This window comes from Solanum lycopersicum, chromosome 1, assembly GCF_036512215.1.
Source record: "Solanum lycopersicum chromosome 1, SLM_r2.1".
Taxonomy (NCBI): domain Eukaryota; kingdom Viridiplantae; phylum Streptophyta; class Magnoliopsida; order Solanales; family Solanaceae; genus Solanum; species Solanum lycopersicum.
Window position 1 is genome coordinate 62,598,280 of NC_090800.1, and position 27,765 is coordinate 62,626,044.

General features: G+C 33.3%; 3 protein-coding genes across 6 annotated transcripts; 1 reads left to right on the forward strand and 2 right to left on the reverse strand.

Annotated features, from left to right (window-relative positions):
* Positions 1 to 6,066: 6,066 nt before the first annotated feature.
* Positions 6,067 to 11,044, reverse strand: LOC101244314 (nuclear poly(A) polymerase 3). The gene is made up of 10 exons (XM_019214619.3): positions 10,541 to 11,044; positions 10,390 to 10,467; positions 9,757 to 9,864; positions 9,319 to 9,381; positions 9,075 to 9,236; positions 8,773 to 8,886; positions 8,301 to 8,363; positions 7,909 to 8,211; positions 7,600 to 7,764; positions 6,067 to 6,751 (listed from the first exon to the last, which is right to left on the reverse strand). Exons 1-10 carry the CDS (start codon positions 10,739 to 10,741, stop codon positions 6,527 to 6,529), a joined length of 1,482 nt encoding a protein of 493 aa, XP_019070164.1. The 5' UTR covers positions 10,742 to 11,044; the 3' UTR covers positions 6,067 to 6,526.
* A 5,415-nt stretch (positions 11,045 to 16,459) lies between these two features.
* Positions 16,460 to 23,365, forward strand: LOC101268423 (protein REDUCED WALL ACETYLATION 2). Of its 2 annotated transcripts, none has more exons than XM_069298034.1 (16): positions 16,460 to 16,589; positions 18,014 to 18,105; positions 18,676 to 18,816; positions 18,890 to 18,946; positions 19,034 to 19,106; positions 19,778 to 19,936; positions 20,558 to 20,707; positions 20,798 to 21,053; positions 21,130 to 21,251; positions 21,422 to 21,508; positions 21,583 to 21,671; positions 21,790 to 21,852; positions 22,028 to 22,084; positions 22,502 to 22,598; positions 22,690 to 22,848; positions 23,057 to 23,365. In XM_069298034.1, the coding sequence occupies exons 4-16, from the start codon at positions 18,900 to 18,902 to the stop codon at positions 23,060 to 23,062; spliced, it is 1,365 nt and encodes a 454-aa protein (XP_069154135.1). In that variant the 5' UTR covers positions 16,460 to 16,589; positions 18,014 to 18,105; positions 18,676 to 18,816; positions 18,890 to 18,899; the 3' UTR covers positions 23,063 to 23,365. The 2 variants fall into 2 exon arrangements, with proteins under 2 accessions (XP_069154135.1, XP_004229023.1); XM_004228975.5 differs by lacking the exon at positions 16,460 to 16,589 and adding an exon at positions 16,617 to 16,788.
* A 249-nt stretch (positions 23,366 to 23,614) lies between these two features.
* LOC101268716 (uncharacterized) lies at positions 23,615 to 27,472 on the reverse strand. Of its 3 annotated transcripts, none has more exons than XM_004228976.5 (5): positions 27,304 to 27,472; positions 26,702 to 26,834; positions 25,460 to 25,655; positions 24,524 to 24,543; positions 23,615 to 23,970 (listed from the first exon to the last, which is right to left on the reverse strand). In XM_004228976.5, the coding sequence occupies exons 2-5, from the start codon at positions 26,815 to 26,817 to the stop codon at positions 23,940 to 23,942; spliced, it is 363 nt and encodes a 120-aa protein (XP_004229024.1). In that variant the 5' UTR covers positions 26,818 to 26,834; positions 27,304 to 27,472; the 3' UTR covers positions 23,615 to 23,939. The 3 variants fall into 3 exon arrangements, with proteins under 3 accessions (XP_004229024.1, XP_010319134.1, XP_010319140.1); XM_010320832.4 differs by having other exon boundaries at positions 27,115 to 27,329; XM_010320838.4 differs by having other exon boundaries at positions 26,961 to 27,329.
* Between the last annotated feature and the right edge of the window lie 293 nt (positions 27,473 to 27,765).

Sequence of the window (27,765 nt, forward strand, 5' to 3'; positions counted from 1 at the left end):
AATGGATTATTGGATCCATGATGTTATGTTGAGCTTGCTTTGAGTTGGAGAAGGTAGTTCCTCCCATGATTATATAAAATGATGAGTTTTGTGCATAATGGGTTGTAGATGTAGTTCCTACCTACTTGCAATTGCATTGATTATGTCTTGAGATGAAGTTGATGTTTCCTCTTTTGAATTGTGCATTATTGATATGTTGCATGCTTGATGGGCTGCTAGTCTTGAGTCTTTATTTCCGTAAAGTGACTAGATCATCATTCAAGGACAAATATTACCAAGAGGGAGATAATGTAACACCCCAGTAAAATGATAGGCTAAACAAGAGCCTAATGTAAAGGTTAAAATCATAAAATGACTCCATGTATGTTAATAACTCATTTAGGGTTGAAATGAGGTTTATTTGTGCCAAGGCAAAGGGGAAAGCCAAGGTTGCCCCTAGCTGGGAGCACACTGTCCCACCTTGATGAGAGGGTAAAGGTGGTCATGAAGCTTACTTGTCTAAGGGGAAATGGATGCCCTTTGGGCTAGCTACTTCCTCAGCATCCACGGAAGGGAAATGGCTCGTGGTCTTGCCACGGCTCATGGAGCCCTTTGTGAAAATGCCTTAGGTATTGAAGCCAAGGGCCCCAAGTGGTAAGCTCACTACCTCAAAGACCACGAGAGAGACCACGGATCGTGGAGCCCCTCGTGGTAATGCCTTGGGCTTGTGAGCCTAAGGCACCATGTGCCAAGACACTGTCTCACCATGGGCAGGACCACGGGCCACCACAGCCCATGAATAAGATGCTCGTGACACCTAGGCATGGTCACTTAAATGACGGTCAATTGAGTCGCTTCCTTTTTAAGTCCAATCAAAGTGATGTCATTTTGGGTACTTTTAGGGGTACTATATAAGTTGGTTTTAAGTCAAATTCACCCGATTTCAGGTCATTAACTCAAACACCCAAATAATTCTCAAGATCCTCTCTTCTCTCAATATTTCTCGAAGAAATCTCATTGTCCCATAACTATGTGCCCACATAGGTCTTTAGCTAGTGGATCAACCTAAAAGTATGTTAGTTCTACCTTAGGCAAGAAAAACACCTATTTTCGGTGTGGGTGTAATACGTCGGATTCCATGTAGCTCAATATGGTCTATGTCGTTTAAGGCTATATTTCCCTATATGATAAGAATATGAATATGAAAATAACATGAACTATAACTAACTTCTTAAGAGGTACTACTTAGTCTAAGTGGGGGTATGAGACTCGATTTCTGCATTGCAAAAGTAGGCTTCAAGAGTCATTGTGGTAAGGTTCTCTTATGCTCTGAAGACTTATGAATTATGTATGTATTATATGTGTTATTGGTAAGGATGACTCAACTTGCTACATGTTATGAATATGAATGTTTCGTTGCATACAGTGTTGGCTATGAATGAGGTTAAGGTATGATATGTATGATGTAGGTGATGTAAAAGTGGTACTTGGCATTTGGTATATGGGATCTTGCTTTTGCATTGCACTAGTATAGCTTTGGGTTGCTTATGATATGTTATGATTATGTTATTTCACAAATGTGAATAATGGTTTTTAAACTTGATAATTTATGGTTTTAACTAAATTTTCCTTTTATGCATGTTTTAAGGATTTTTTATGCATGGCTTCCATACATAGTACTTTTGTGCTAACTCATATTTTCTACATTTATTATGAGTGTAGGTTCTGGTCATTGAGACGTACTCCTCCTTTCAAGTGAAGCTTAAGTTAAGTATTCCTTAATCTTGGTGAGTACTCATGGTTCGAGGACAAGATGTTATTCTTTGCTAGTTCTATTGTATTTTCTATTTTTGAGACTTTATTGTAAACGGATTTGACCCTAATTGTATTCTCTATTACACTATATGGTGATTGAGACAAGGTCTAGAGTCTTATATTTTTTTACAAAAAAAAAGTTGACTTCAACTATAAATGTTTTAAATTTTCCGCATCATTTCTATGTCTTGTGTCTATGATTATGCTAAGGGCATGTATGAGACCCATTTGGGTTCGAGTACGCCATGTTATTTCTAAGGGGTAACCCCAGGTCGTGACACTCTCATGCATGAATTGATGAAATACTATGATTTTATGATGATTTTCCCTATGAACTCATGTAATCCCCATGTTTTCAAGTTTTGATCATATGATGTAGGAATTTGACTATAAAAGGAAAAAATTATGAAATTAAACATGTACTGCTAGCTTGGGTTGTATTTTAATATGCTTTCTTGGGGAGCATCTATTTCCCAAAGAGATAAAGGAAGAACATGCAAAAGAGTTTCTTAATCTAAAGCATGAAGTTATGAGTGTGCAAGAGTACAACCTCAAGGTCACTCGGCTATCTCTCTACGCTCTAGAGATGGTGATTGGTATGAGGAGTAGGATACGTTTGTTTGTGTCTAAGATGTCACACTTATCGAGTAAGCAAGGTAAGGCAGCTATGTTGATAGGTGACATAGACATAGCAAAATCATGAGTTCGACTATCATAATACCGGGGATGTAAACCGGTCATACTTTCAACAAAGGTCGTATGGACCTGGTCCATCGTCATTTAGTGTGCCTACACCAAAGAAAAGGAATGATTACAAGAACTAGAAGTCCAATAATTTCAAAGCTCGGATTCTTAGTTGCAAGGCACGCAAGGGTTCACTCATAACTTACTTCGTAATAAGTGTGGTAATCTTCATCAGGGGGAATGTTGTGTTGGTATTGATGTTTGTTATAAGTGTGGTTACTTTTCTAGGGAATTTCCTATATGGAACCAAGGTAATAAGGGCAGCAGGGCCAAACTTCTTTAGCACCAATTGCACCAAAGGGTGCTACTTCAAGAACATGTGAAGGTTCAAACTGTCTGTGTACTATATCTAGTCTCCAGGATCAGGAGAGCTCACAAAATGTCATCACAGGTATGCATAAAGTCATTTTTTTATGTTCTTACTTGATCCATGTGCAAGTTTTTATGATGTGATTCCTTATGTAGCCATGAGATTTGGTGTTTTGCCTGAACAACTTCTTGAGCCCTTTGATGTTTCTACACCTAGGGGTGAAAGAGTCCATCGTGATTGTACCATCTCTTTCAGGTGCCTTCATTCTTAAAAGAGCAGTTCAGATATCAACTTGATAAGTGTTTCATCTGACCAAGTATCTTATCTTTGGACGCTCTGGTCTTACTCGTAAGAAATAAAAATGTTTCCCTTAGAATGTGTATCTATTATCGGCACCTGAACAAGGTCACTGTAGAAAATAAATATGACCTTCCAAGAATAAATTGTATTAATTCTTTTATGGAGCTTTGGTATTGATTTATAGTAAATTGATATTTTTATTTATTTTCTTAATAGAAACATGCCTGAGAAATATCAACTACAAGGATGTATTAAGTTATAATTCACTATACATTTGTAACTTATAATAAAAGTAAAATAAGTATGAAAAGCGTATGTGACTAATAAAACTTCTTTATTAAATCAATCATCTTGACCTCAATACAAACAAGTCAGGATACGATAATTTGTTTGGTAAGGGTAGTGTAGCTAAGTACATAGATGTGATATACCCCAAGAGTGTAATATGGACAATTAATTCTAAGACAATCACTAGTCGTTACATTCACGTTCAGTGGCAGAGCCACATGTAATCAAGGGGTGTCAATTAACACCCCTTTAACGGAAAATTACATTGTTTAGCAAGATAAAAAGAATTTTATGTATACTTATATTGTATATTAACTCCTTATGACTTCTTAGTGAATTTCCATCTTCATATTTTGACACATCTCAATGAAAATTTAGTTCCTTCATTGTCTATGTCGAACATGCTAATTACATATAAATTGCACAGAAATAACTTAAACAATCTGTATTTACTATTTATAAAAAAAAAAAAGTTATACTTTTTATTTCATGTATAATTATTTAATTACTCAAAACTTTAATTTATTAATATTGAAATTATTTTTATAAATGTATTGTCGATAACTTGGGGAGAAATTACTTAGAACAAAAAGAGTGAAGACCTTAGAGTACTCTAGAGGAAAGGAGAGGAGAGTTTCAATTAAAGCATCTACCCTCAAAATATAACAACTTCAAGAGAAAGCATGATGTGAGAAGACAGTAAATTGAGAATATTTGGAGAGTACATAAAAAGAATACATAGCTAACTAAGGTCTCAGTTGCTTGCATTTAATGAAGGTCTGAATTTTAATCAATCAGATTCTCCTCATACAGTGTATTTGTTTCTTAGGATTAAATTTAATTATTTATATTCAGTTAATTGAATCTGTTTGTTTTATTTCCTTATAAGTCTCTTAATAGGTCTGGATATATTTGAATGAATTAGATCTGCAACATACTCTTAACACCATTCAGACTAAAAAATAAAACTCTTATATTAATTCAATTACATCTCAACAACTCATAAAAGTTTTTTCTTATTTAGTTAATGTTAATTACATGTTAACTGTTATAATTTCTTTTATTCTTACTAACTTAATATACGTCTTTTACTTTCATAAATTAGTCAAATATATTTAAATCAATAAGCACTTAACGATATAATATTTAGCACGATTTCAGAAAATAAAAAAGTATCAATTATTTGATCGATAATAATAACAAATGTCCATTATAAAATAAAATATTTTCATATACATTGTATTACTACTCTTTATAGACTATTTTACATTCCATTATATTAGCTAGCGTTTGGTCATAGATATTGAAATATTTTTGGCAAATATTATTTGGATGAAAATTTGGGTGAAATTTTACCATGTGTTTGGCCATAGAATTTGAGAAACATATTTCATTTTTTTAAGAAATATGATTTATACCCATAAGTTTTTTTTGAGAAACATATCATCATTTTCATATTCATTGAATATTCCATCACTACTTTGGTGTTCACGTAAAAAATTATGCAATACACCGCAAGCAATTACTATTTTCACTTGCATGTCACATTCATAGTTGTTCATGCCTTGTCTTAGTATTCTGAATCTACTTTTCCACGCACCAAAAGTTCTTTCAATTACATTGCGCAGAAAAGCATGTCTATAGTTAAATAGCTCTTTTCCATTCTTAGGCTCTCTTTCACTTCCTCGGTAGTCCTACAAATGATAGCGCATTCCTTTGAATGGAGCTAAAAATCCTCTTGTGTTCCGTAGACCAGCATCAATAACGTAATATTTATCTACCAAAATAAAATATTGAGTAAATTTTCTTATATTGAATAAAAATAGAACTACTAATTTATATACCATGTGATGGGAGATAAATGAATTAGTTGGTATTAATAAATATTATTATTTTTGTAAAATAAAAAGTTAAGGGTAAAAATTGAATTTCCAAATAATGGAATTTGTCCCAAATACTAGTTTTTTCTAGTATTTGGGAATTTGGAAAATTTGCCAAAAAAAAATTTGCCAAATAATAGAAATGTGTATGGACAAACAAAATTTGCCAAGTTTTTTCCCAAGTTTGATGTGCAAAATCTATGGCCAAACGGGCCCTTAGATTCTCAAAGTTTTTGAGTGCAAAGAATAGTCATATTAATGATGTAACTTAATGTTAAATTTAGACAAATCATATATCTTGTTACGATAAAGATGTTCAAAATATTATTTTTTTAAAAAAAAAATACTATGTTTACGATAAAAATGTTCAAAATATTATTTTCAAAAAAAATACTATGTTACTAAAATGAGGCTTTTATAATATTTTATTAATATAACATTTAATTTCATATGTACATCCAGATATTGAAAATAAACCGTCCCAATAACCCAGTGTTCAAATTCAAAGATAACATTTTATATTCAAATGTTTATTTAGATTTATACATATCTTAATATTCATATTAAGATGTGTATTCAAATTCAGACGTTTTAATCTTTAATAGAAACAAAAGAGACCTAAGGTTGGACTCGATATGAAATCACAGAAACAGTAACCCAAAGTGGCTCAAACGTCACTCATCCATAGCACTACTTGTCCTGTTACATTATTCACCAAAGCATGAGGTGTGAATGGAGGAGAAGGAAAGGTTCAATAAGAGATTATATTAAACATTATATTAACATAAATTTGACAAGTACAAGCTACAAGCTCGTCAAGCAGCAACTGCAAGACTGGCGCAAAAGAACGCGTTCATTTCTTCAATGTGTTTTTCAAGAGCAAAAGCATTTACACTATGAGAGGATTTACAAGTAACAACACTCAAAATGTACAATCGTGTCATTCTTCTCTGTACTGACCACGAATACAAACTGTGTTGAACCTTTTTCGCTCTGTGGAAGAGCAAACTGACTGAGGCGTTGAACAACAGAAGGGGCGGCAGCAGCTCAACCCCCAGCATTTGGGTACTCAGGACGTGCATTTGTGGTCAAATATCCATCAAAAACACAGATGGTTGGTATTTGTAGTATACAGGAACTATTCACGGATTGCTCCCCACAACCTCCAACAAGGCTTTGCACTCTGGAGCTCACTATTAAAGTGGGCCTTTTAAGGTAACTGATCAGCTTGCACAATTGATAACTTCAGCTTCCCAGTTGGGCCTTGATATACATTGTTCGCACTCTTCAAGAACTCTACCTCCACGTGACCTATATTTATCATATCAGTCATAGCAGGAGGCAATCCCCAATAAAAAACGAGATTGGGCTCGGATGCATCAACGTCAACATACTCTGTTGGGTTGGGGTCACAAAACCCCAGCAACTCCTCCAGCTGCCAACCAAGCAAGGAAGGTTTCTTCAAAATACATACTCCCAACATGAAATAAAAATAATATATAAAATCGAATTACTTGTAAAAGGAGATCGTTTTATGCATTGCCAGACAAACTATGCAGAGACTACCAGAAACTGGGTTATGCATTGCCAGACAAACTATGCAGAGACTACCAGAAACTGGGAAGAAAGAAGATCATGGTCAAGTAACTCTAATCATATATCTAGTATACCATGGGAGAAGTAATGTTAAAAACTTCTCTAATCCACAAGCATCTTGCGATCTACATGTACTGCAATGCTTTATTTAGATAGAAGACTTGATTCATAAACCTTACATATAGATTTCTCAAATAGTCGTCATCATGCACCAAAATAGAGACACAAGAGTGTTTGCTTAAAATGTTGAATTTCATTATCACAGTGATATAATACCTACCATGTTCACAGTACCAGAACGAGTGCGATAGACAAACAAAAACATATCTCGTCATGCATCATTGGAAGTCAACCACATAACATGATCACTTCAATTAACCGCAACATATTGGATTACACAAAATTATATCAGGTTCAAGCATGCGAATTGCCCATACCAAAGATTTGATAGTGTATAACCAGAAATCATAATTACATATCCACAACATATTGGATTATACCAAATCTATCTAGTTTGGCAGGTTTCCAAAGAAAACTTTCAACTTTCAACATTGTGTCACCTTTCCTAATATTCTTTTTTCTAGTTAGAGGTGAAAATATGCAACTAGCCATTTATGATTCATGTTTAACAAAAGCTAAGAGAGTTGAACGACAGAGAAACAATAAGTCAGTTGGCAAGTCACATACTTTGATAATTAGGCAGCGAAAGCGTGATTTGACACAACCCACCCAGTCACCTAGCTCATCTTTATCAGAAGCTGAGAGGAAAATTTTGACAAACTTCTCATATTTTCTTGGATAAGGATAGGGCTCAAACAGGTTATTCCAATCAAAATCTGGCCTTAAAATATCCTGCAGTGAAGATGACATGTAGTGAGTAGGGAAAGGAAGGGGAACAAGAAAGACCAAGCACAAATAAAAGGTGAAAAGGAAGCATTAAAGATTTAATTAGGAAACGGATATATATCAACAAATTAATGCACAAAAGGCACATACCTTAGTCAGTGTATGCCCTCTCAGCAACTCACTCTTGATTATGAAAAATGTACTTCGGACCGTGTTTGAATGACAAAATTGATATGGGCTACACGGTAACTGGATTGGCATCCACAAAACTTTATCCGTGGGAATAAATGGCCAAGCAACTCCATCTTGTAAAATTACTGGAGTCGGCCAAGGCCAAAAGGCAAATGTTTTGAAGAAAATAAAAAAAAGTGCACTCAAGCTGGCTGTTGGATGCCTTTGACAGATGAATGCTGAAAGCACTGCTAGATGAACTCCTCCAAAGAATCCAAGCAACTGCAGGTTATGCTTCATCAATTTTACTTCATGATAATCATGGTGAAATTTTAAAATAGAAAGGCAGATAAAAAGTTCACAATCCTTACATTCCCATAAACTCCTCGTTTCTTTGCCCATAGTTTAACACAACGCAGAACTGCCTGAAATATCTGTAGGATATCACCACAATACAATGTAAGACATGGCAATTCTGACGAATGAGAACCAATTAAGAACCTATAACACACTGACACAACCCAAGAATATCCAAAACCAGAACAGGCTTATTCAACTAAATTCACGGGTAAGTGGATAACGAAAAAATGTCCCAACTACTAGAGTATCTTCAAATAAGTTCTCCACCTACATCATATCTCAAAAATTTGATAATGACTAATTTCTCAACTAAGTAAAAGTTTCTAAGTAACCTCTCTCTTAATTTCAAATGACCATAATCGAACTCATGAAGGACTTTGGCAAGAGTTCAGAACTCAGAATTGTACATCACTACAATCGAAAGCTTTCATATTTAAAAAAGTTAAGTAAACCATACAATAACTATTTAGAAGCATTACTTACCTCTACATTTGGCACAAGTTGAAGAATTCTCCTATTTGCACGAACACCAGACAGACTTTTCCAACTCTTGTCATCAATATTCTTCAAGAAGAACGGATTGAATACATCCACATCCTGGCCATAGCATAGAAAAAGCTAATATGATGTGACACTTCCTTCAGAAATTATATAATATTAGAGAAAGACATTTAAGAAATCATTGTTTTCTTTTGCAAATGAGTTGGTTGAGATGCAGTGACTTATATGGTTTCTCAAACCACTGACAATCAATCACAATAACAATAATATAAGAGTAAACTCACCTCAGGTATGGATATTACTTTTAGTCGTGCATATGGAAGATCAATAGAGATCCCTTCAAATTTGAATCTCATCAGAGGAACCTTCGCACCTTTGACACAGTGAATACCTGATACTTCTGGTCTGCTCGCGAGAATGTTGCGCAGAACAATGAAAAAGTCTTCCTACATGAATCACAAGGATATACCCATCAAAATATGCACAACCTCAACCAGATTCAAAGAGGCTAATAAGAAAAGGACTCACTTCTATTGTTGCAAAGCACGGTCCAACACATAATGCATCAATATCAGACTCCGAATTATGAACCTGAAAAGAATAGAACAAGTCAAGACGGCGAGGAACCTGCAACTTTGAAAGTATTTTCTGCATCAACTTGCAGCTGTTATATTAAAAGTGGAAGAGAAGTAAACAGTAAAATTGCAATCTCCCGGGGCATGGATTGGTAGTGTTCAGTTACAGGTTAAAATAGAACCACATGTACAAATGTCAGTTTCAATGCTGTATCGCTGAAAGTACATTCCCTCTTAGAAAGACTTTCAACTTGAAACTGCATTTTGCAACAAGAATCCGTCAGTTTGATAACAAGAACACAAATTATTACCCACAGATCTGCCATCATACTACTGCATTCTCCAACCAAACAAAATAGAGGAAACTGTCAAGTAATGAATTAAGACTTACTCCTAGACCATATGATCCATATGTCAATATTGTGCCAGAGGCAAACCTGAGGTATCTTTCTGGAAGAGCGTGATGGTAAGACACTGTCTGGACCCATTCCCTCACTATCTGATAAATGAGAATGAACAAATAATGTAACTGAGTTAATAATTCTTGCCAATTACAGAATTTACATAATGGAAAAACAACTATGCATTTCGATGAGATGTAAACTTTCGGAAATTTATACATCATTAAAGATTATAAAAAAACTTCTAGTACTCATTATTTTTATTTTATACAATATTGGATTGAGATCCGTGAAGATTTATAACCGACCCCAACATGTTTGGGATTGAGGTGTAATTGTCATTGTAGTAGAAACAACAGAAAGAAACTCTATCGAATTTACTATAGCGCAAAGCCAAATCTATTTGGTTGATAAAATTCCAACAGATTTATTAAGGTTATTTAGCTCTATTGTTTTCTTTCCATTTCTTTTTTCTTTGGCACATTTATTTTACTATCTTGTTTTAATCCTTTAACTAGTTCTTTTCCTGCAATATCATGAGTTCCATAAACCTACAAAAAGGATACTTTCTCAATCACCTAAGAAAAATACACACTTCTTCCAATTGATTAATATATTCTCACCTTTTTGAGCTTGTGAATAGCATTTCTCCTCTTCATTTCCTCCTCTAGCGAAGGCACTAACCCTTCAGCGCCCATAATCTGCTTAAAAACAAAGGCAACATTAATCACAAAGTTGAAAAAATTTGATCAACACTTCAAAAAATTTACTAACCTGAAAGAGTGACATTGACCTTTCCATTTCCATTCGTAGAATCGCATCTTGGTTTCCCCCAAAACCCAAAACCCCACCAGGATGGGGTACCTGATAATCAAGATTCAAGTTTGGACGCAACCCAATTGACCATCTGGGTAGATATGTATACACATGTCGAGGATCAACCAATTGTTGCCTTTCAATATACCCAAATTCCATGCACAAATGTTCAATTGGAATTCAGGAAGATGAAGTATGAAAAGGTTAAGGGAAAAGAAACAAACAAAAAACCCTTATTAGAGAGGAAGAGGAAAAGGGTTTAGTAAGGGGGAAAATATGAAGAAAGGATTATGGTGATCTGTATATGAAAACAGGAGAAAGAAGGAAGAATTGTTTGGTGTGTGTGGTTAGAGGTGGAAAACGTGTTAAAATGCGCAAAGTGTCACCATTTCAAATATTGACACCTGTATTCTATGTCACACCTCATCTAATCCAAATTTTATTTTAGGGTTTGTTCAAATTGATGTAATAACTCTCTTTGTTCCTTATTTATAAGTAGTTAGGGTTGTGCGTAATTCGGTTTGTATCAGTTATTAATTAAAATTTAAATTTAAATTAATTTAATTTTTTTTTAAAATTTGTAAAACCAAATAAAAAAAAAATTAGTTTAGTTATTGTCGGTTTGATTTAGTTTTATGATTTTTCTGATTTATTTGGTTTGAAAGTAATATTTTGAGGACTTACGTCGATAGACACAAACGTCTAAAACATGAACAATATAGAAATGTTATTGTCAATTCAATTAACCAATACTAGAATTATCATTACATGAACAAAATGTTTCAATTAGGAGATAATGTGGACTATTTTATGTTATGTATTGTAGGTAAACACTAAAATTGATTTTAATGGACTTGGACTTAATATTGTTATAGTTGGGCTAAAGTGTTGACCTGAGAAAATTGTAAAATTAAAGACTTAAATTAATTAAAATTTATAAATATTTATATTTCATTTGTGAAACACAATATACAAATAATTATAAAATTCTATATATCTAAATTGTCGGTTTGATTTAGTTATTTTTGCGGTTTTTTCAAGTAAAACTAAAATCAAATCAAATAATATCGATTTTTCAAAATTTAAAATCTAACCAAACCCAACGAAGTATCGATTTTTTGAATCGATTTGGTTTAGATTGCGGTTCGGTTTGGTCTTTTAACCATAGCATGAACAACCTTATATGTAGTCACTATTCTCTCCGTCTCATTTTATATGTCATTCCTTTCTATAAATAGTTAATTGATAATACTTGTTATTTGATAAAATCAATGCATAAATTACCATATTCTTCTTTTTTTTTTATCCTTGTGAGTTATTAGCCTTGAAAATATATATTTGACCAACTTAAGAAAAGTTAAGTAAATTTTTCATGTTCATTGGTAAATTAATTAATCAAAATAAATTAATTCATATTCATTGATTGAAAACTTGAGCTCGAAAAAATTAAATAAGGGTAGAAGAATAAAGTTACATCATTTCTTAATAAGTACAAAGTAAAAAGGTGACATATAAAATGGAATACTAAAATTAGATGTTCTTTAATATTTTCTTCATTTACTTTTAGTTGTTATTTATTTTTAATATAGATTTCTACTTTTACTTGTCAATATTGACATATCAAAAGCGACAATTTTTCTTTTCATATTTTGCCCCTCGGCATTAAATATTTACTCCCCAAATCATTTTCAAGATCAAATATTACATCATTTATTAGGAAAAAATACATATATCAATAATTATTTTTTTAATGAATATGTCAAGTCAAACAGTCACAAGTAAAAATAAACAAAGGAAGTATTTGTCATTACACAAAATCAATATATAAATAACAGGAAAAATACTAGATAACTAGACATACTTAAACGCCACATATGCATACTTTATCTTCTAGTTTAAAAATTGCTCATCATATCACTTTTGAATAATTATACCATGTATTTTAAAAAGTTAAATCAAATACACAAATTCCTTGAATATGATACTGAATAATTATCTTAAACTATAATCTCTATAATTAATGGACATTAACAATTCAAAATTTCTCTCCCATCACACTAGTCATTTTTCTCCCCCAATCTCATTTTCGATATGTATCTCACCCCACCCACGTAATTCACACACATCCATCTTCTCAACTTCTTCCCCACCATAATACATGTTTGGATGTACTAAAGCAATAACTAATTCTGGATGATTAGCAATATACAAAAAAGTAAGATTTGTTTAGTTTTTTGCTAATATTCAAATGTATTTGGAAAATTTCACCACTATGTATTTGAGTTAGAGTTTCAATTTTTCAAAATTCGATATTAGATTTTATATTGTTCGAAGTGTCTTTATTCATAGAGCAATGTCTCACAATGTTACGATCCAATTAGATTTTACAATTTTTCTCCAATTAAGAAAAGTTTAGGATTAGTCATTCGACTACAACATGAAGGAATAATGACAACTCTAATAAATGATTGACAAATATGACGACTCTAAGATTATAAAATAGAAAAAATAACAATTTAATAAATCTCTTATCGAGTGAAGCAACGTAGGGCTACTAGATGCTACCAAATCACACTCTCTACTTAATGAAATGCTTGTCAATACCACTTGAGTTCTTTGTAAAGACGTAAGCTCAACAAGTAATAAAACTAAACCAAAATCACTTTAATGAGGGATAAGTCAAAAAATATGTTAGTATGATAATAAAAATGATGAATCAATGTGCCCTTTCAGAAATGATAACAATAATCAATCTTATTTGTCTAATATAAGCAAAATCAATGTGAATTTTTAGTAATAAACTTAGAAAAAAATTCATAGCAAATCTCATATTTGGGAGGTTTTCAAGGATGAATCATGTAATAGTTTGACCTTCTTCTTTAAGAAGTGACCAATGACAGTGAACTCCTCATAGATGAGTTAAACAGTCATTCGGTAGATCCCTACTCAAGGGATGCCGATAAAAGTATGTTAGTTTTATCTTTCCACTAGCAAAGCCTATAGAGGTAATATGTAACTACAAGATATATCAGGTCTAACGAACCTGCTATTAGCTATAGGATTCGTCAAGGTCTATTCTCATTTATACTTTTTTATAATCAGTAAAAATATTTCAATTTTTTTAAAGACATTTAAGATCTTATCGAATCATACTTTATGAAATTTTAACCAAAAACATATGTCAAAATATTAATTTTTCAAGTAAAATGTTGAACTCTTTCGATAAATTATTCACTTTATAAATCATAAAAGTTATAAGACACAAATTATGATAAGATTATTACTCATAGTACTCATGTTGAAATGTCGAACTTGTCGCCTCAAATAATCTGTAACGCTTACTTCAATCAATCTCTTTAATCATATCATAATAACATTGTGTTAACTTCTTCATTTATGATACTCCATTGTACATTAAAATACCCAGCCTTTGAGGTACCATAAATGACTCCAAATCTTCCATATCGCCTAACTGGTACAAGACATCCTCATCTTGATTACTTTCACATTGTAATTAACCAACATAAGCTTATTGTCCTACTTTTCTTTCATCTATGCTAAAATAGAAAAACTTTATTCAGTCATTTAACGTACGCATTCAAATGTTAAACATGATATGGAGTTAAGTATGTCCTCTACCGAAAAAGATATGACATTTATGATCCTTGCAAAGGAATGGACAAGCAGAAACCCAAGAGACAGAGCAAATGTTTGCCCAAAAATTACAATAAAGAATTCATGAATGTCAATGTGTGCGTCTATGAAGTTCACAATTAGTGTTGACAATTTAAGCCCATTTTCACTGATCCGTCCAAATAGCCCTTCAAATATGGGTTGAAAGAGTGATTTTAAATATGAATAATATTTGAAATTATATCCATATTTTACCCATTAAAATATGAGTATATTATGGATAAACTACGGGTCAAATATGAGTATTGCAAGTTTTCTCCAAATTTTCAAAAAATCTTCTGTTACCAAGTTTTAAAAGCGAATTTTCAAAACTTTCATGTACGGGTCCCTATTAATATTTCAACTCTCGACCTCCACCCCCCGCTTCTCAAAAAGAAAAATTAAAGCTTATTTTTAAAAAATATTTTGAACTTCAAAATTTCATTTTTTTCACCCCTACCCTCGATCCCCCCTCCAACTGACCCCACACCAGCCCTTTCACCCCCCAACGCAAAAAAATAAAAATTTAAGTTTATATTAAATAATGTTTTCAACTTCAAAATCTCGTTTTTTCATCTCCATCGTCCCCTCATCACCCCCACCTCCATCCAAAAAAATTAAGTTTGTTTAAAAAAATCCAACTTCAAATATTTATTTTTTCACCCTATCCTGGACCCACCCTAACCATCATCCCCACCCCACCCCTACCCCCAACCAACCCTCATCCTTCAAAAATATTGAGTCTGTTTAAAAAATATTTTAAACTTCAATTTTTTTTCACCCTACCCTGGATCCCCCCCTCCACAACCCCGAAATTTCTTTTAAAGTGTTTTTTTTTATACTTTTATTATAAAATAAAACTAAATGAAGCATTTTCATTTTTCAACAGATTTCATAAAAAAAAAAGACTAAAAATATTTTCTCCATATTGAATTCTTAAGTAAAGAACTATTTATTCATTAAATATGGGTAAAATATGGATAAATTAGTATTTTTACCCATTTTCAACCCATTTATTACCCAACTCATTTTTACCCATAACAAATATGGACGGATTGAATGATTACCCATTTTATGTTTACCCATTTTCAACCCGCCCACATTTGATCCAACCCACCCATTTGCCACCACTATTCACAATGAAGGAAATCAAGAAGTAAAGTGTGAAAACCAATTTTCAAGCGATGGTTAATCTCTTGCTATATAATCGACATCATCAACTTCTCTGGTCTTCTTCGATGGATCACAGTTAACTTATATTCGATTGCTAAATTTTATCCACTGCCTTCCTTTGCCATCTATTTGTCATGTCGGTACTACGGAGTTTCACTACGTACGCCTGGCCCTTGGGTTACTATCATGCGCCATATCGAGAATAATTTCTTTTTGCTTTCTTGAAATAAAAATTGCATTAAAGGGCACTTTTGTTATTTAGGTATTGAGTTATCAAAAAAGAACCTATATTAACTTATATATTTAGAAATTACATATAAAATATCACAAATACAATGATTAACAACTTACAATATTTTTATAAAACATATACAAATTTACAATCAAATAAAATATCACCGACTATTTAAATTTTATTTATGCCACATAAATTAAATTAAAGAAAGTAAATAAAATTGCAATAATTTATATTTTTGTATGTTGAAAGTATTATAAATTTAAAAATTTTATTTTTTTGATTTTTGAAATTATATAGATGTCATAAAAATTGGAATAGAAAAATAATATATATTAGACCCATAACATATTTGATTGACTTTTTAAATTTGATATGTACTACATAAAATGAAATAAATGACTAAAGACATAAAAATAATTTTATACTACTTAAAATATAAAATGGTGTAAATGACAATAATTAATAGTAACTTAAAATAGTCATAAATTTTTTTTTAAAGTAATATTGCAGTATGTGAACAGTGACAGAAAAGGACGCTAGTTTTTGCTATAATTAAAATCTCACGTCTTTAAGGTGCATGATCTTGCAATCAAATTAATTGAGTGTCGGTAGCACCTGCAATTCACTCTACTTATTCATCTACATGAATATTCTTTTTATATTAAATGATATATATTTAAAAAGATTTATTTAATTTACTTTACGTATTATAATTTAATTTTTTTTTTGAGTTTTAACCGACAATTCAAATAAAAAATTTATATATTTAAAAGTCCTGCTCATTAAATAAAATTATTTCAATGTGGTAACTGAAACATATAGATGTATATATATATATAGATAGAGAGATAGATAATTAAGCATTAGTGTTTTTGATTAGCTTAAAATGTGTTTATGAAATAACCCAAACATTAAAGGCGGAAGGTTAGCTTTCTAACCATTTTTTATTTATTTTGTTTGTAAGCGTTCACCCTCCCAACCATTTAAGAGCAGAGTATAATAAATAGCAAAAACACAAAAGATTTATAATTACATCTATTCATGATTTCTCTTCTTTCTTTCTTCTAATAATAATAATTGAATTGTGAGAATGCTAATCTACGGCCCTCTTTCACCTGGTCAGGTTAGTCTATTTTGGTTCCCATTTTGATCCATTTTTATTAGTGTGGGGGTTTTATACTATGGAGTAGTGCGTTTTGTATGAACTTCAAATATTTGCTTCCACTGTTTGCTAATTGTTTATCAAGTTGGGTATTCTATTGCTGAATGCTGCTTTCATGGTTATCGGTCATAGAATTTACTTGTTCAATAACATACTTCTATTGGACTCTGGGATTTGGTTCAAATGCTATCTTATGATTAAATTCAGACGTGTTTGTTCACTCTATTACATAAATCTTGCACTGAGTGGACTTGTTTTACTAAGCTGCATTTCTTCCATAACTTCCCACTTGTAACAACTCAAGTTACCACACAAAATACAATTGAGAAATGGAAAGTAACCACTAGCTATCCTTAAAATGGAACTGAGAATGTAATCAAAGGGGAAGAAGATCAGAAATTACTGAGATGGATAGAAGGGGGTGAGAAGCTTAGACTAAGAACGGAGATGAGAGGAATCAAACTCTTTTCTTAACAATTTGCATAATCCCTAAATTATATGTCACTGCCCTTTTTAATGGAACCGCGAATCCCAAATTAACCTGGCCCTATTGCTCGTTCTCAGCCCAATGACTCTTGTCAACCCAAAAACTACATGTGTGACCTTGGTATCCACGTTAGGCTGAACTTGGTTCATAACACCACTTGATTATCTTTTCGCTGAACTTAAAGTTTAACTTGATCTTTTAAGGGGTTACTCCCACTCCACCATCATTATAGTATGTTCAATGCTTTTGGGTAAGTGGCATTTTCGATGTTCTAATGTGTGACTCCTTTCTGATTATATTTTTAAATTGGGCTTTTATTTCTTTGGTTGGATCTTCCTTTGGTTGTATTGAAGTTCCATGTTTACTGGGGTTTTTGAGATTTGAAGTCTTGTTCCGCCTTCTTCGTTTCAAATGTCATAGCATTGTCCTAGAATTTTATAGTTAGAAGGTGGTTTACATGATCTTTGCCAGGTGATCATGTGTTTGTAGTTCTAGGTTTCAATGAATTGATTTTGGCTATGTTACTCCGACTCTTCAAAAATGATGCTGCACCTGTGTCAAATTCTTCAAGAATATATGTACTACTTTTGAAGAACCCGACACGCACTCGTCGAAATTTTTGAAGAGTCCGAGCAACATATGATTTTGGACAATGGATGATTGATATATCAAACGTAACTTCCCCTAAATGAATTGCAGGTGTCATTTTTTCTTGGAATTGTGCCGATATGTGCTGCTTGGTTATATTCAGAGTATTTAGAGTATAAGAAAAATTCAGCATCATCCAAAGTGTAAGTGGATTTAAACTCTTCGGATTAAATTGTTATATGGCGATAGCAATATATTTAAAAATTTCTCGACTATATAATAGCTCTTTATTAATTCCCCTTATAAAGAAATATACTTCTTATTAGGGTTGTTGTTGTTGTTATTGTTACTATTTCTTGTGTTATTGTTGTTGATGCTTCCTCTGCAAAACTATACATTAGGGAGCATTCATTTGTGTGCTTTTGTCTCTCTACAAAGAGCGTCATTTTAATATCAGATCAGATATGATGGTAACTGATAAGTGCCATAAGATGTGAGAATAATAATTTTCCAGTTCCTTGATATCTAAGTGTAATGTGATTCCTTTCTTAGTCCGTGGTATGTTCATTCATCTGGCCATTCATATTTTCCTATCTTATCTCCTAGAATTAGTGAGTTAAGGTGGTAGGTTCTTCATGAATATATGTTTTTCTAAAAAAAATTAAGTGTGTATATCTTTACTGTACCTCAAATCGGTGATGCTTGTCTTGGTCAAGCGTGGGCTTTCATCTTCAGTCTAATTTATTCTGGTGAGTTCCTCTTACATATTGCAGTAGGCATTCTGATATCAACTTGGTTGAGTTGGGAGATGAAGCAGTCAAAGAAGATGATAGAGCTGTCCTATTGGAAGGAGGTGGTCTTCAATCAACATCGCCTAGAATCAGAAGTTCATCTGTGACATCTCAGTTTACTAGGTTTGAAACTCTATATTTACTCTAATCAGATGAAATGCCAGTTCATGGAACTCATGTAAGGTAAACACCTCAGGTTTTTCTTGATGGATGAAACTTTCTTGCTTGAAAATCGATTAACTCTGAGAGCAATGTAAGTGGCCTTTAATTATTTGAAGACTTAAGTTCCTGAAGACTATGGCTAAACTTGTTGTTTTTCATCTCCCCCATTTATCTACAGATCAGAGTTTGGTACCCTTTTGATTTACTTTTACATATCTGACCGTACAAATCTGTTTGGTGAATCAAAAAAGGTACGTTAAACCTTTTCTTTGTCTTTGTGTTTTCTTCATGAGCCATTGACATTGTTTATAATTATTAACCGAAGAAATATTGGAACATTCCTTTTGGGGTAAAAGCATGGGGAGAAGTTTAACTGTGCAGCATATGGACAATTGACTAATTTAGCTGGGATAGAAGAACCTTTCTTTCTTCTATCCTTTTTTATCTGTCGCAGCTCTTTGTTTTTTTTTTTTTGTTTTTTTTTCTGTTTCCTCTTTTGCTACAGATTGACTTTTAAGGGCACGTATTTTTCAGTATTAGGATGGAAAAGTTGATGTTTTTCTCCTGAATACTGTTACAACACTGGAGCACCCTGTTATTGTGCTTACAATAATATGCATAAAAACTAAGTTGGCCCATGTTCTGTGCTATATCTGGATGAAGCATCTCTAGATCCTTTGACAATGTGGAGACACAAACTCAAGGATAACGAGTACATTCCTTCAAAATTAAGAAGCAAGTACAACTGATCAAAAATCCTTAGCTCTATTTTGTGTATTTTTTAATTAGTTGGAGATCATTTGCAACTTCGGATAGATTCCAAGGTTCTAGCCTTTAATGATCATTTATGTGCCGGAAACTGGTTATATGCAGTTGCTTGGTTCTAACTAGCTTTTGCCTCTTCTTTTGGTTGTCTTCACAGAGCTACAATCGTGATCTTTTCATCTTCCTATACTTCCTTCTCATCATTGTCTCAGCAATCACTTCTTTTAAGATCCACCATGATAAGTCTCCTTTCTCCGGAAAATCTATAATGTATTTGAATCGGCATCAAACTGAAGAATGGAAAGGATGGATGCAGGTAACTCATCTCGTGAAGTATTCACTAGCTGATAATCTATGATTTCTTGTCTCCTGATTTTTCCTGCATATGTTGGCATGAACTGACTTTATGTTGTACCTTTATCTTTCACCTATTGTTGTGAATAATGAATCTCCTCATGATACTAGTATGGGATTGGAAACTATTGGATAATAGTAAATGGCCTACACAACGACAAAACTTGGACATGCTTTCCCCCTGTGAGTATGTGAGCTCCCACGAAAAAGGTGGAAAGAAAATAAGGGTACTAGTGTAGGGCTGTAGGCACTAGGAGAGAATAGGATGTCCGCGCATGAACAAAGTGCTTCTCCAAGGGGGGCTTGTTTGAGTAAGGAAACACCGGAGCCATCTGAAGTATTTATGATGGCATAACTTATATCAGAAAAAAATTATGGCATAATTTAAAAATAAACCAATTCCCTTTGCATCTTAAAAATACTTGTTTCCTGTGTCATTGGAGAACCAGGCATTCTTTTGAATAACTTGGAGTCGGTGAAGGTATCCTTCTCATAAACATCTGGCAGTTTATTTTCTGTCTACAAGTTTCTGTTGCATCCGCCATACACTTCTGGATTCTCACAATTTAATTTCTTGTGACAGGTGTTATTTTTAATGTATCACTACTTTGCTGCCACAGAAATTTACAATGCTATACGAGTTTTTATAGCTGCATACGTATGGATGACTGGGTTCGGGAACTTCTCTTACTACTACATCCGCAAGGATTTCAGCATTGCAAGATTCGCTCAGGTAGTATCTGCCCATTGACTTTGCAGATCTTTTGTATTGAATTTTCCTTAATTGGCAGTGCTTCTGAAAGATCTAGTCTTTGATGGACAGATGATGTGGAGGCTTAACTTCTTGGTATTCTTTAGCTGTGTTATCCTTAACAACAATTACATGTTGTACTATATATGCCCCATGCACACTCTTTTTACACTGATGGTTTATGGGGCCCTTGGTATATTCAACAAATACAATGAAAATGGGACAATTATTGCCGTTAAATTCATTGTCTGCTTCTTGTTTGTTATTCTGATGTGGGAAGTTCCAGGAGTCTTTGAAGTGGTTTGGAGCCCATTTACTTTCTTCCTTGGTTCGTACCTTGAATCTTTTTTTTTCTTAGCAGTCACGACTGGTTACTAACACCTGTGTGTATGTATGTATTTTAGGATATGCTGACCCTGATCCTTCAAAACCAAAGCAGTCTCTCTTGCATGAATGGGAATTCCGTTCAGGCCTTGATCGTTACATCTGGATAATTGGGATGATATATGCATACTACCATCCAACAGTAGGTTTTCATTGAGAGCTTTATCAATTTTTACCTGTCATTCAGTCCACTTATGAACTTTTGCGACTGTCAGAGCAGAGCTGAGGATGTTGTCCGTTATCCTTTTCTGAAATTTCATCTCCTTTCCTTAACAATGTTAGTTGATAAATAATCCAAGTTTCATATGTCAGGTAGAGAAATGGATGGAGAAACTTGAGGAAACTGAAGTGAAACGTAGGATATCAATAAAAGCAGCTGTTGCCATAATGTCACTCACGGTACCTCCTCTCTTTTTCCGCTGTCTGAATTTTTCAAACTTCTCTCCCTTGTTTACTTACCATACAAATGTCAGATGGGATATCTTTGGTATGAGTACATATACAAGCTTCCGAAGGAGACATATAACAAATATCACCCTTACACATCTTGGATACCGATAACGTATGTCTTTTTTCCCCTTTACTTGATTGCTTAGTTATTTGGGTGTTTCTACTTCCACTAGTGAATAATGTCTTGCGTGTTCCCTTCTAATGTAAATTTTGCTGTTCTTATCTAACAGTGTCTACATATCCTTGCGGAATGTTACCCAATATTTTCGTAGCTACACGTTAACCCTTTTTGCGTAAGTAAATTTGCATTAGAAGTTCTTTTTTACAATTCATTTTTCATATGCTTGAGTTCAAGTAAAGGCATTGAAAGCCGGTAAATTCATGACAGACATATATAAATAGACACTAGATATTGGATTTTGGTTTATTACTTCAAGACAGATCACTTATTGCTTTGTTGACCTGCAGATGGCTTGGGAAGATCACTTTGGAGACTTATATATCGCAAATCCATATATGGTTAAGGTATGAGAGATGAATTAAAGGTTAATTTGTTTCTTGCACATCCATTACATGATTTTTAAGATAGTATGCTTCACTAGTTCTTATTGATTCGTGATACTTATTCCTTTCTCTGATATGTGTATAATGCCATCGGAAGACTAATGGAAGTTTCACTTTGGCTGTTTATTATGTGATGTTCCTCAAACTATGATCTTATTAGTAATTCACTTTGAGCTGGTTATGAAAAAAGATATTATAATAGGTATATGTCACCTCGGAATGCTGGAGTTGGCTTAACGTTTTGGCGTACTGACCACTAATTACAATGTGATTCTATGAAAACAAAGAAATCATAGTTAGTTCTGTTTCTCTTTTAAAAAAGATGAATTGTGACTATCAACAAATGTGTACATTTAACATAGAGGTAAATAAATGCAGATCTGGTGTGCCAGACGGACAGCCTAAAAAGTTGCTGTGTTTGATCCCCGGCTACCCATTGATGAACTTCATGCTTACCACTGCCATATATGTTGCAGTAAGTAGATTAATATCTTGTTCACTGCCTTCCGTGAGGAGAAAGAATGAAACACAACAAATCAGTTTCCTGTTTCTTTATATATGTGCAGGTTTCTCACAGATTATTTGAATTGACAAACACTTTGAAATCCACGTTTATTCCCATGAAAGAGGATAAACGTCTTGGCTACAACATAGTTGCGGCTTTAGTTGTATCAGGTCTTCTATATGTCTTGTCCTCAGTATTTCTAAGGGTACCTCAGATGCTGGTAAGTCATTCTCTTTAGTGTTTGCTTCAGCTTTTTCGTTTCTCAAGTGTTTCTTTAAGAATGATCAGAAATCTCAAAGAGAAAGCAAATGTATGGTTATAGAAAATTCCAAGTTGACATCTATCTAGTGAAAAGTGGAAGTTACTTTCTCTCATCTTTGAATTGAAAGAAAATCAATCTTTCTAATGAGTTTGTTTCTAATTTACAGGTGTAAATGGGTAACGTACATTATATGAAGGCAGATACAATTTGTGAGCCAACTACAACTGGCTATTGTTTCTTGTTTACATAATTAAACAGAGAGAGATACTCAACTGGATTATAGTTCTTAGTTTAGGATTCTTTGTATATACAGTCTGGCTCTTAAACTCAACTTTTGGATTGTGCAGTTTGTATTTTTCACATTTTGTAATGTAGACCTTCTAACTGCGAGGCCGATATACCAATTTACTTATCTATATTGTTCTACCTGAGTAATATATTTGAAAGGAAATTGTCATTTCATCCCATAAAAAAAGCTTGTATTTCTGCAGAAACCATCTTGCCTTACTTGCTGCTTCCCAGGCATGTCACCTAGTAAACTGCACACTTCCGTTTTGTATATTCCAAAACGCATTGGCATCAACAACGAAAGAACAAACAGGGACGTATAAATTGCATTCTGCTGAAAATCAAGGTGGAGCAGTTTCAAAGCCTGTACTGCAAGGCAAAGCCAACCTAAAGTCGGAACGTATAACTTGTATCAAGTAAAAGGCTCAACTGCAAGAACTTAAAACCTGAATAATTAGATTAGGCTCATCTATATCATTCAACAGTGGTTTGAATTGCGTTAACTGCTTGTACAATTACTCAAGCTTTTAAACTCAAAAATATAAGTCACCCAACAAAAATCTTTGGTCAAGATCAAAATGTTCTCAACTACTCCCAACTCAAAAATTTGAACCAGTGATTTGTTCTGCGATAATAATCTCCAGCAAGCTTAAAAGAAAGGAAATGTCATGAGTGCAAACTTTGAATACCACTACATTGAACTTGAAAATGTCTAGCATCTTCTTGATGTGCACGTAAGGTCTTCATCTCACACAGGATCCTCAGAATATATGCACAATGTCATATGCAAATCTTTCGTGTGTTAAGGAATTATAGGAATGTATTATAGGATAAAACACAAATGCAAGTTATGATATGTAGATGTACATAGAAATCACACAAGATATGCAAGGAAAATATTGGGACTGATTCTGCTAATTTATCTCTGAAAAAGATTTTTAAAAACTTGTTTTTGTTAAGTTTTTCAGAACTTTTTCCCGGAGGAACTGTCACCTTTTTGAGTTGAGAAGTCTTCTCTTAAAAGAAAACAAAAAGGATCGAGAACACTTAAAACACTTCCAAAAATCTTACAATTATGCATACATGTTTTTGATCCAAACAATTTTTTCCTCAACAAAAGCAGTTAGTTTAGGAGAGAGGATAATATGTTGACAGCTACTCTTAACCTGATGATATCTGTACATTCATTCCTATCTTGTTGCTATGATAGTAAAACTTGAAGAAATTGACAACAGACATACTTCTTGGGACAGGGGAAGAGGACAAAATAGTTCAGATAGTTTTATTTAGGGAGGGAAAAAATGCACAAGTCTATCTTTCATAAGACTACAACAGACAAGGATACGTCCAGAAGAGCACAAATGACTGCAAAGAAAAGAAACAATGTCAGTTAAGTGTCAAATTAAGGGTAGAAAGCTAGATTAACAACTTGAAATCATAATGTAGTGATAGTAAATTCCTCTCAGCAATCAAGCAGTGGAACTGTTATGTTGGATACTATATCAAAACTAAAAGGTAGTTCATAGGCTACAAACACCTAGAAATCAACCCCTTGTCCACAGATAGCCAGGAAACCTATTTCTTTATTAGTTGCCAAAAAAAAAGACCTAAAAACAAACCCATCACCCTAAAATTAATCAAGAAGATCCACAGGAATACTGACAAACATGATTCTGATCAACAAAATCTCACCTACATTGATAATAAGTTCCAATAATTAAGTAACTTAAAGAGAAATTTGAATAAAGAAAGTTAAGATGATATGAAAAGAATTCATAACTGGAAAATGAATTGAGAATAAACTTCCATAAGGGTATTAAAGAAACAGGCAGAAAAAGCGAGGCAGGGTAGACAAATTAATCAGGGGTTCAAAAAAATATCACTCCCTCCGTTTTAATTTATTTGTCATGTTTTGACTTGGCAAGGAGTTTAAGAAAATAAAGAAGACTTTCAAATCTTGTGGTCTTAAATTAAAGATAGTCAAATGTAACAAAGTGCCCTTTAATCTTCTGGTCTTAAATATGCCATGCGGAAAGTTAATGTTAAAGAGTTACCAAAGAAGGAAAGAGATATTCTTGTTGAAACATACTAAAAAGGATAGGACTAACAAATTGAAATGGAGGGGGTATGATTTTGAACGGAAGTAATTGTTTTATAATATTCTATCCTTTTAACCTTGTGCAGGTGATTGAGCAGGGAGATGAATTATTTCTAGATGAAGGGTCAGAATAAATAAAGAACGTATGAAGAAGAGATCTTATTATGAATGTAAAGAAGTTACCATAAGACCGCCAAAAAATCCATCAAGCAAGACTCTGTTCCAGCTGTCAAAGTAGGAGTGGATTGAAAACTTGGCCTTTGCCGTGAGTGCAACTGAAGTTATTGCCATGACAAGGAAATAAAATATAAATCCTGTCAAGCTAGTAAGTCCCAGAATGCCGGCAATGACACCACCAATGATTGCCATGAATGTGCGGCTGAACAACAGAATGCTCAATGTAAATGGAGATATCCAATGACAAGGAAGAAAATCTACTAGCTTAGAAAGACGAAAAGAACCCATTTTCTTGTTAATATATGATTGATTGCCTGTCTCAATCATATTTTTATTTATCCTTCTGCTCCAACTCTGTGATCAAGTATTACATTTCTTTGTCGACAGTTGCAACACAGAGCTCAGATTTATTTGTTTATTTTTCCTTTTTTTAGATAAGTTTATGGAGCTTGGGGTTGCTTTGCTGTAGAGGCAAAATGACAAGGGTAGTCCCAGGACTTCCGCTAGCATTGGAAACAGGTATTAACTGTTCAATTACTCAAAAAGCTATTACTTTACTGATCAAAAAGAAATTATTCAAAACTACAACTAATTCATTAATTGTAAGTTTAAAAGGTTAAATTCGCCATTAATATGATTACAATCTGCAGTTCTTGGTTTAGGGCATTAGTTTGTTTAATTGGTGATTGAGGTACTTGTAGGACTTTACAGAGATAAAAAACGGATATAGGACTATACGTATCTCCTCTAGCAATTACAGGCAAGCATACAACTGTACCAAGGGCAAACACACTTTCTGTTTAAGGGCAAGGAGTAATAGTCTTGGGTGAAAGGAAGATAGGAAGAAATCAAGGACTGCAACCCAATTGGCCAAAATACATACTAATCATACCAATGTAGAAGTGTAATCCCACAGATGTAAAGAAGCTAGACTGAGGCTACTTAATGAGGTAAGTTATCTAATTAAACTTATACCATATTCTTTATTCTATATCCTAGTGACGTTCCACCGAAATGATGCCTCAGTGAAGGAGTTAAAGCTACATGAGTATATAATCCCTAATTTCAACCAGTTGTTCAGTTGGGCTAACATCAGTGTCACATAATTGAGGATGAAATTCACATCGATAGTCTGTATCAACCTACATCCAGACTTTATAAGAAAAATCAGCTAAATTGTTACTATCCAAAATCATCAAGGAACTATAATTTCAGTCCACCTAAATATGGTGTCAAACTCAAACCAACCTGTAAAGAATAACTTTCATGTTGTTTTGCATATTCTCAGCATTGAAAGTGGGCAAATCATCCATACCACTGGTCGACTTTTCTGTAGATCCGTTCGAGTTATCATGCCCAGCCATCGCGCCTTTTTGGAATTCTACAGCAAACATCAAAATAATAAGAATAGAGAAGTTGAGATGTAGATCGAGAATAGAACTTTGTGGTCACTCACTATCTCAGTTAGAAAGAAGATTGAATTCATCAACATAACAAAATAATTTACCCAAGATATCCTATAAGATAATGAAATACATAAACATTCAGATGTTCTTCCATGGATGTCATATCCAGTTCAATTCAAACTCTTCCCGTTACAATTGATTGATTCTATGATCATAACTAAGAAGTCGAATCATAGCCAGTTCGATTCAAACTACCTCAGTTGGTGGATTCAACCAACACAAGAGAAAATTGAAGTTTCTTCAAGGGCGGCTCAAAACCTCAAAATTACATATCTCAAATTCAGTTCGCTTAAATATGAACACACACTCCGAATCGCAAGCATCCACAGAAACAGTAAATATACATATACATACATAGACGGAAAGAGATAAAAAGAGACAAACCAAACAAATCTGATTAAGGCGATGGCGATGATTACTAATTGTGAGAGCACCGTAAGAAGCAATGGCAGAACGAACTCTGAGATTGAAGGACCAAAATATCCCTCGCTCAACCTCTAGCCTAGTCCTTATACTAAATAGAATATAAGTAAAAGCCTAAAATACTTGTAGTATTAAAAATGATATAAAATTATCATTCATCCATTTATTAACTTCAATATGCGCTTTTCATTTATTTGTTGGCTCTAAAATATCCTTCTCATCCAACTTTGACATCTTTGGGTTCAAAATTAAAATTAAACTTTTTATATATTTTATTAAAATACTTGACGTTCGACTATTGATTACAATTTGATTTATTAATATAATTTATAAATCAAATCACTACCCACTCATTACTAACTAAACCCCACCGAATTAGTAATCCAATTATAATATCAAAATCGTTATAACACTACTAAAACA